Source organism: Mirounga angustirostris, unplaced genomic scaffold (assembly GCF_029215605.1).
Source record: "Mirounga angustirostris isolate CCGP_5_RB_7025 unplaced genomic scaffold, mMirAng1.0.hap1 SCAF_5, whole genome shotgun sequence".
NCBI classification, from domain to species: Eukaryota; Metazoa; Chordata; class Mammalia; order Carnivora; family Phocidae; genus Mirounga; species Mirounga angustirostris.
This window is the reverse complement of record NW_026991713.1, coordinates 487154-496302: the sequence shown is the minus strand read 5'-3', so window position 1 is coordinate 496302 and position 9149 is coordinate 487154. Positions and strand designations below refer to the sequence as shown.

Here is a 9149-nt window from a genome sequence, read left to right as displayed (position 1 = left end):
CATGGCCATCAAGCTCTGTCCCGGGTCAGAGCCCATTAGCCTGGGTGCAGAACTCACGCCACCCCACCCCCAGTGGCCCTGGGTTCTCCGGGAGCAGGGAGGGTGCTGGGCTGAATACGGCTGCTTGTCTGACTGGAGACCCAAGGGATCTGGGCAGTGCAGGGTCTGGGGGGGCCAGAGCAGCTGGGGGTGTGACGCACAGATCCAGCCACCCTCTCCCCAAGCAGCGGGGACAGCCAGGCAGCGGGGCCTCGGGACTCGGGACACAAGCTGAGTGAGAGAGAACCCCCTTTATTGTGAAACCCTCATGCAGGCACTTGACGTTGAGACCTCTGCAAGGTGGGAGGTCACCACCTGACACACGGGACACCACCCCCTCACAGAGAAGCCCCTCGATGGGGGACCCACACCCCCAACACATCTTGGGCGGGGTCACGTCCCAGAGGTTACTAGATCAGCTCCGTTCTGGAAGAAGAGAGGATGCGAGCTGACCCATAGGCCAGAACAGCCCAGTGCTCAGCTGCAGGGCCGGAGGGTGGGCAGAGGTAGAGCGGGCAGAGGCTTCTTCATCAGCTCCAGGCCAAGGTCAGGGTCTGAGTCCAAGGGTACACCGGTGGGCGCCACTCCCCCCCCCGAATCAAGGCTGGAGCCCCCGTGCCCACCAGCTCTTCCTGCCTGCCACAGCCCCCACACTCAAGGAGAAAGCCCCTGGCTTTTGTCCCCTGGTTGCCCCTTGCCCACCTGAGTCCTTCGCACACTGCAGCCAGGATCTCAGCGGCAGCACCCCACCCCCCACACCGGGAACTGAGGGAAAGGAAGTAACAGTACGACCCCTCTCTTCAGGCTTCTTGCTGGTCACGTGCCTCGACACGTCAGTGCCAGGGGAGCACGTTAGTACACGTGAGCCCCCCACAGCCCAGGGGGGTTAGTACACGTGGCCCCGGGATGGTCTGCTCCTGTGATTCCTGGCGGCAGTCTCAGCTCTCAGACCTTCGGGTCTCAGCATTTCCCAGGGTAGCCCCCACTCCCAGGTCGAGAAGCTCTGACAAGCAAGACCCTCCCTTCAGTCTCCAGAGACCCCCGCCCCAGGGCACCATGCCCTCCAGAGACAGCCCTCTGGGACTGAGAAGATCTGGAGACAGACACACTCCCCAGGGGAACCCCTGTGGCATCCAGGGGAGGTCCTAAGGGAGACCTAGATTGTTGGAAGGAGGCAGGAGGACCAAGGAAGTCCGGGATGCTCCGTCTAGACTCCCACACCCGCGGCTTGCACACATGCACACCATCGTGCATGCACATGCGTACAGACTGCCCACGAGGAGCCGCGTGCAGGCGGGGGACCCCAGGCTAGGGTCAGGGCGCTGGCCACAGTGGTGTTGGGAGGCACCCCTCGTGGGAATGCGGCAGGCTGAGGAAGTGGGCCGGCACACTCCGGCCCATCCGCCGGTCCCTGTGGCTGGCGGGCACATGCCCCTCACTGCTCAATCTGCAGGCTGCCGGGAGACTGCGGTGGTTCTGCAGGCTTGAAGCTGAGGACCTCCTGGTAGGTGAGCTCTGGGAAGTGAAGGGAGAGGGTGACATCATGCTGTCACCGGGCCACCGCCCCCGCCTCCCTGTCCGGTGCCAGCTGCCCAGCCCAGGCCCACCACTCTGAGGGCAGCCTCAGCCCCTGGGGCTTCCTTCCGGAGCCTGCCCTGTGCCGCCCGTGAGCCTCTGCCGGACACACCCAGCCCCAGGAGTGCGGGGAATTCGGGGACCACTCTGGGCAGGAACTGGACACTTCCGGCAGGAAACAGGCAGCTCCTAGCCTGCGGGGGAATGAAGCCCTCAGGCCCCTGGGCTCCACTGCTCCCACCCCCCTGGCCCTCCTCAAGCCCACCCTTCCACTCCTCCACTGTGCGTTCCTTGGCCTCAACGCTCTCATCATAGGGCTCAGCCTCAGGCTCATCGTCCGGGTCATGGTACTGGCTGAAGTAGGCATGGGCCAGGGCCTCGGCCGCACTGACCCTCTGGTCACTGTCGAGCACCAGCATCCTTCCCAGCAGGTCCACAGCTACGGAGTGGTCAGTGGAAAGGTGGTGGTCAGTTGTGCATCTAGGGCCAGACATGGAGCCCAGCCCAGACCCAGGGCCCATCCTCACCCAGGGGGTTGGCTCCATGGAAGATGCTCCTGAGGTCCTTCTGGGGCATGGGGGGCAGGGACTGGATGTATGTCCGGGCCTGGGGGCACACAGGAAGGGCCTGAGGGGGTGGTTAACACCCTACCTCCACTGGCCCAAAGCCAGGCAGGGACTTCCTGAAGGAAGCCCCCAGACCCATTCACTGCAACAGGACTGGACAAGAGCATGCATAGAGGGGCGCCTGCGTGGCTCAGTCGTTAAGCGTCTGCCTTCGGCTCAGGTCATGGTTCCAGGGTCCTGGGATCGAGCCCCGCATCAGGCCCCCTGTTCGGCGGGAAGCCTGCTTCTCCCTCTCCCACTCCCCCTGCTTGTGTTCCCTCTCTCGCTGTGTCTCTCTCTGTCAAATAAATAAATAAAATCTTAAAAAAAAAAAAAAAGGGAGCATGCATGGACCAGAGGCATCCCCCACTTTGGGTGTGGTGGCTCCAGTGCCTTACCTGGCTCTCCATGCCTGGAGCACCCCACTGTCCTTGGCAAAAGCACTGCTAGTCAGTGCTGAGATTGTGCCCTCACTGTCCCTCGTGCCAGGAATGTCTTCCCTGTTCACCTGTTTCTCCCTGAAAGGGTCAGGCACCTGCCTTGGGCTCTATTCCACTGTGACCCATGTTTCCCACATGGTTCCCGGTCTATTCCCACAGAGCCCCTTCCTCCGGAGTGCCCAGGAGCTTGGTTAGCAGAGGGAGCTGATGGCTGGTGACTCACGTGTTCTGAGGATATCTTTGCTAGAACCTCAGGGCTGGGTGTGCCCACCACCTCCATGATTCGCTTCAGCTGGTCGATGTCTGCCTGGCTGAGGAAATGCCTACTGGCCAGGAACACACCCTTCCCAGGCCCCCCGATCCCAGACCTTGGGGCTCTGCCAAAAACCTGCTCTCCTACAGCTGGAACCAGCGAGCCTAAGGTGGCCCAGCATGGGGCAGAAGAGGCCAGGCCAGCCAGAAAGGGCCAGTGCCCACCTCCCCTGAGCCCCACCCAGAAAAGGGACCCTGGCTCACCCTCCTCCCCAACCTGGGCCAAGGATACAGTCATTTCCTGGAAAGAGGGCCTTTCCCTGGAGCAGCTCAGCCATGATGCAGCCCACAGACCAGATGTCCACTGTTGGGGAAGGAGTCTCCATTAGCCTGCCCTCCCCAAGGACCCTCTCAGAGAATTAGGGATCTGCCCCGACTGTGCCAGCTCAGTGGCCACTCAGTCAAACCCAGGCCCCAAAACAGCAGACCCCCTTACTCCTCTAGGTACAACCCTGGGTAAGGGGAAGAGCTAGCCCAAGACCTATTGTGCTTGGCCCCTCTAAGGTCTGTTTTTCCATGATGGTCCCAGACCTTGCCTGTCCTCCAAAGCTGGACACACCTCCCCAACGGCCTTGGTTGTGACAGCATACCCACCCACCCACCCTCCCCAGGCCCTGGTGCGAGCTCTGCCTGCCCACCCTTGTCCAACACAGCACACCTGCCGCTGTGTGGGTTGACATCACCTGTCTGGTTGTAGTGCATCCAGTTGAGCATGATCTCAGGTGCGCGGTACCACCGAGTGGCCACATAGCCAGTCATCTCCTCATCAGCCTGGCGGGCTAGCCCAAAGTCCAGGATCTAGAACGACCACCAAGCTTGTCAGCACCTCCCTGAATGCCCCCTCCACGGCCGGCAGGCCCCTCACCCGCAGGCGGCTCACCCTAAGCTCGCAGTCCTCGTTCACAGCCACGTTGCTGGGCTTCAGGTCCTGCAGGGCAGGTGGGTTGTGAGTGCTGGAAGAGCACCTGGGCCGGGCCTGCAGAAGCCCCGACCCTCACCCGGACGCCGCACCTACCCGGTGGATGATCCCCGCAGAGTGGATGTACTGCGAGGGGGAGAGGGGGACACGGTGGGAGGGTCAGGTTCTGACCCCGGCACCGCGCCCTGTGCCCGCCCACGCGGCGCCCACCTTGAGCCCGCGCAGCAACTGGTAAACCAGGAACTGGACGTGCTCGTCGCTCAGCGCCTGGCACTTGACGATGTTGTTCAGGTCCGCGCCCATCAGGGTGGTCACCAGGTACCTGGGAGGGGTAGGGGGTCAGCACAGCGGCCCCGCCCCCCACCGGACGCGCTCCCGCGTCGGCTGCCACTCACACTTCGCTGAAGTCCTCAATGGAGGTGGCCGGCGTGAACACGTCCAGCAGCCCGATGACCTGCGTGGGGACGGGGGTCATGACTCGGAGCTCCCGCCGGAGCGCCCCCTGGGTGCTGCGTGCCCCGCGGGGAGCCCCGGCCGCCAGGCGGACCGCCCCGGCGCGCCCCGCTCACGTTCTCGTGCTTCAGGTGCTTGAGCAGCCGCAGCTCGCGGTAAGTTCTCCGCGCGTGGATCAGAGACTGGAAGGGTCGCGACAGCTTCTTCACCGCCACCTTCTGGCGCAGCCGCGCGTCATAGGCTGAGCTGCAAGGGCGCCGAGTGAGGCGGCGCGTGGGGGCCCGGCCGAGCGCCCCCAGGCCCTGCTCCTGTCGGGCCTGTTCTTCCCCGCCCTGCGCGTCACTCAGATGGTCCCTCGGGTGGACCGGCACCTGGAAAGCCTCTCCTCTGTGCCTCCTTGGGGCCTGCTCCTTCTTCAAGAGGCAGCCCAGCGGCATTCCAGCCCACAGGGTCCCAGCCTGCCCCACCAGGGAGTCCTAGGGCAGGACCTGGATCTTCCCCCCCAGCTCAGCATGGGGCTGGGGGAGAGTCTCCACCAACCAGGTCAGGAAAACAGCCATTGCAAACCATCCCTTTTCACTCCAAACCGTCCTCCTGCTCCCCTATTGGTTCATGGCTCCGGGAGGCTGCCTCAGGGTTTCCAGAGCCACCTGCAAAGCCCCTGGGTCCCCAACACCTCTGAATATTCAAAATATGGAGGAAAAACTGGCCAAAGGCTTTTACTGCATTATTATTTTTAAGAGTGAGAAACTGGGGGGGGGGGGCGCCTGGGTGGCTCAGTTGGTTAAGCGACTGCCTTCGGTTCAGGTCATGATCCTGGAGTCCGGGGATTGAGTCCCGCATCGGGCTCCCTGCTCAGCAGGGGGTCTGCTTCTCCCTCTGACCCTCTTCCCTCTGGTGCTCTCTGTCCCTCATTCTTTCTCTCTCAAATAAATAAATAAAATCTTTAAAAAAAAAAAAGAGTGAAAAACTGGGTACTATGAAGTGTCTGGACCCACAGAACATTCCCCTTGCCGCACCCCACTCCCCAGAGGTCCAGATGCTCCACCTCTGCACCGGCTTCCACACCCATCTACTCTTCACAGGAGACACAACAGTCATGGGCATCATCTTCAAATGCAAACGGTCTGCCCCCCCCCCCCAGTCCCTCTGGCCTCAGCATGGGAGCCCTGCTGAGAGCCATCCGCGCTTCCTCTCCCTGATAATCACTCCTTCCCTCCCTCTCACTTCACATCCACTCTCTAGATCCCGCTTCCCCCAGCAACGAGTGGAGTCTACACAGCCCCGGGAGCAGCTCCTGCAGCACCTGGGATGTCCATGGGCCCAGGTGGTGGTGAAGGAAAGCCAGCTATGTGCCTGGGGCATCCACGTGACTGTGGCCCGTTGGGGAGGGTCCAGGGAACTTCTGGGGAGGCAGGTAGGGGAGTGACCGCTCCTATGGGGCAGCAGATCCTTTTGCCCAATTGTGTCTGCACAGTCGAGTGACAGGGATTTGGCACTGGGTCACCAGCTTCATCAGGAGAACACAGGAACCCAGGAGAGGGCCATCACCTGCGCTGGGCACTGCCCACTAAGTGCAACGGGGAGAGACCCAGGCCTCCTTTGGGGAACTTGATACTCTCTAGGACCTCCCAGAAGGTGATTCTAGACCGGTGGTGATTCCAGCAAGGACTCTATATTCCCCAGGGACCACTCATGCATTATCCTGACCCTCTTCCGGCCCTTGAGGTCTTAGAGATGAAGAGAGAGGCCTGAGGCTGGAATGGATGAAATGGCCAGGCTGAGGATTCTGGCAAGCTGGCCAATGGCAGCAGATTGGGGAGGGGCGGGGCAGGGAAGAAGCCCTTGCTCCAGGCTCCAGCAATGGACCTCTGGAGTGTTCAGGAAGTCCCACTCTTAACTTTCTTTCAGAGCCAGGAGCAATGCCCCATCCCTAGGGGCTCCGGCCTCCCCACCTCCAAGACTCCCTCAGTGGACTGCAGCCACCTGGCTCAGGCCTTGGTAAGACCCCGCTGGGTTTTGGGGGGCACCTCTCAACATCCACACCCACAGTCAGCCCGTCAGTATTGCACCTGCAACCGACTTCCTGCAACCACCTTACCCTAAGACCCCCAGTCCCTCCCCAACCCCACACAGGCCTCAGCCAAATCCCAACCCTCTTTCCCATTTCCAGACTGTCCTCTGTCTGGGCCCCAGAGCCCAACTGTGGGGCTGTGGTCTGAGCTCTCTTGGTTAGGGCAAGAAATGGACTGGGGTGTAGACCCCCACAAGTATTGTACGGATAATGGTAGGCATCTCTGCTCAGGCCTAGGCCCCATCCAGAGTCTGAGACCCCTATAAAACGGGGGGAGGGGCAGGACCCACCGGGCAGTTTGAGGCCATTCTAAGGGGAGGGATCCTGCCCTCCCCCAAGCTGGGCTTTTTCTTTTGCAAACAAAACTACCCACCCTAGTACCCGGGCATCCGCCAGACCCCAGGGATGCCAGACCCTTGACGGGGAGGGGGGGAAGGGGCGGGGGGGGCCACCGTAGACGCATGCTTGCACATTTAGGGGCCCGGGAGACCCGCCCTTTCGCCGACTGTGACGCCGCAGGATTTGGGCCTGGTGGGGGGTGCTCCGGCTGGGACGGGGCGGAAGAACGACCCCTCTCCCCAAGCCCGAACGGCGCCCGGTAGGAAAGTTTCCTTCACGCTCCCCACCCCCATTCATTGCTGCGCTCCGCGAAAGGCCCGGGGGCGGGGGCCGGGCGAGGCCCCACCCCACGCCAGGCACCTCGCACAGGGAGGGGAGGGGGCGCGCGCTCAGTCCCGCCCGCACCTCCCCGCCCTCCCCGCCGCCCCTACCAGACCGAGCCGTAGGCGCCGGAGCCCACCGGGCGCAGCCCCTGCAGCCGCTGCGGCACCTCCCACACCGTCTTGTTGAGCTCCAGCCGGTAGAAGCCTGCACGCGGGCCCGACATGTCCGAAGCGGCCGCCGCCCGGCCCGCGCCCCGCCCCGCGCCCCCGCCCCGCGCCCCCGCCCCGCGCCGGAGCCCGAGCGAGAGGACGGAGGGCGGCGGGAGGAGGCGGCGGCGGGCGGCGGCGGGCGGCGGCGCGGCGCGGGGCGGGGCCGGGGGCGTTGCGCGGGGACAGACGCGCGGCTTCCTGCCCCTGCCTGGCGGCGGCCCGGCGCCAAGCAGCCCTGCTGTCCCCTCCCCGGCTCGGGCCGCGGCCGCTGCGCCCGCGCAGGGGGAGGGACGGCCGGCGTCCAGCTCGCCGCCGGCCCGCTTCTACCTCCCGGGGCCCGCGCTTCCCCAAGTACCCGCCCGCATTCGGCGCTCGGCCGGGCGCCGCCCCAGCCAGGGCGCCACCGCCTCTCGGCAGCCTCCGCTCCCCGCGCCCTCCCCTGCCGGCGCTCGGTCTGCGCCTCCTCTCCCGCCCCCTGCTCCGGGCCCCGCACGACACCCGCCACGCAGCCCGCTCCCTCGGAAACGGAGGGGAACCCTCACGATCAAAGAAGCCAGGGCAGAGATTTTTTTCATCAGTGTAGAAAAACTGGACGCTTGGTTGGCTGGGTCGCCCTGGGGGGTGGGCAGATGCACGCGCCTGGATCCTGGGCTCGCCGGCTTCCCTGTCCCTGGAGGCCGTCCTGGCCCTGGCGGTGTGGTTCGCCACCTGGCAAACTTCCGTGGGCTGAGAGCGGCCTCCCGCCCTGGCCGGGCCTGGGGGACCAGCCCGTCAGGACCAGGGACAGCGGCGGCGCCCGGGGACCTTCGAGGCGCTGTACCCATAAAGGGCTACTCCCCAAACGGGTCCTTCTTGGTTCCTGGTACCTCTCCTCCTTCCAACCCCGCCCCCCGCAGCCGTCACCTCTCCCAGGAAGCCCGCCCTGACTTTCCTAGGTACTGAGGCGCTCCTCCGGTGCATAACCGCAGTTCCGCCTCCGCGCACGACACGTTCCCTCGTGTCCTCTCACAGCCTGGAAGGATGATGTCTCACAGGCTGCTGTCACTGACGGGGGAATGTTCTCATTCCAGCGAGACAGCCTCCCCGCATCTGTCTAGCGCATCTTTACTTCCCACTTAAAAGTGACAAGTGTTCGGAGACAGCATTGCCCCCGTGACAGATGCCCCCTGACCCTCTCTGTCGGGAGAGCACGGGGGGGGGGGGGGCTGCCGTTTCCCAGGGACGTGGGCAATCGGGCTGTGTGTTGCCCGACCTTCTACCCCTTCCAAACAAACTAAAGCCTGGGTTTTTATGTGAAATCTCCTGATTTTAAATATTGGCAGCCAGATCAAAATAAAACATGTCAACGCAATACCGGGCAAACGTAACTGCCCAGCGAACCCGGACCGTGGCGTGGGCCGCGTCCCAGTCGAGCCGGCCAGCCTTGCACGACCTCGGTCAAGTCCCGAGCCACCCCCAGCCTCAGTTTCCCTTCTGGGAGCCGGTGTCGGCCGGGCGGTGATGGGGGGAGGACGCCGGCGTCCCCTCCCACAGCCGCCCCGGTCCGCGCCTCCTTGGGAGTCCCGGCCCTGCGGTGCGTCTCCCGAGCCGGCTGAGGCGCGCCGGGGTTTTGGGCGGAGTCTGTGGAGCTTCAGCTACCGGCCGGGAAGAGGCTCGTTCAGCGGCGGACGGTGGGCGCTGGCCGCGCGGCCCGGCGCAAGGGGGGTGGCCTTGGTTTGCGCCGGCCCGGGCCAGGTTCCCATGGCGACAGGCCCCGCCCTCCCTCCCCGGCTGGGGGTGGGATTGTGCCGCCCCTAGGGGAGCCCGGCCCCCGCTCAGCGAGTCGGGCGGAGCGGAGGCCCTCCCTCAGGACTCATCCCC

General features: G+C 64.3%; 1 protein-coding gene across 4 annotated transcripts; it reads right to left on the bottom strand.

Moving 5' to 3' along the window:
- Window positions 1–275: 275 nt before the first annotated feature.
- On the bottom strand, window positions 276–7431 carry MAPK11 (mitogen-activated protein kinase 11). 4 transcript variants are annotated; one of them, XM_045872283.2, is made up of 12 exons: window positions 7188–7431; window positions 4460–4589; window positions 4286–4344; window positions 4101–4212; window positions 3987–4016; window positions 3852–3899; window positions 3655–3769; window positions 3204–3275; window positions 2883–2962; window positions 2142–2220; window positions 1880–2053; window positions 276–1554 (listed from the first exon to the last, which is right to left on the bottom strand). In XM_045872283.2, exons 1-12 carry the CDS (start codon window positions 7301–7303, stop codon window positions 1475–1477), a joined length of 1095 nt encoding a protein of 364 aa, XP_045728239.1. In that variant the 5' UTR covers window positions 7304–7431; the 3' UTR covers window positions 276–1474. The 4 variants fall into 4 exon arrangements, with proteins under 4 accessions (XP_045728239.1, XP_064446507.1, XP_045728240.1 ...); XM_064590437.1 differs by lacking the exon at window positions 2883–2962 and having other exon boundaries at window positions 3176–3275; XM_045872284.2 differs by lacking the exon at window positions 3987–4016.
- Window positions 7432–9149: the final 1718 nt, after the last annotated feature.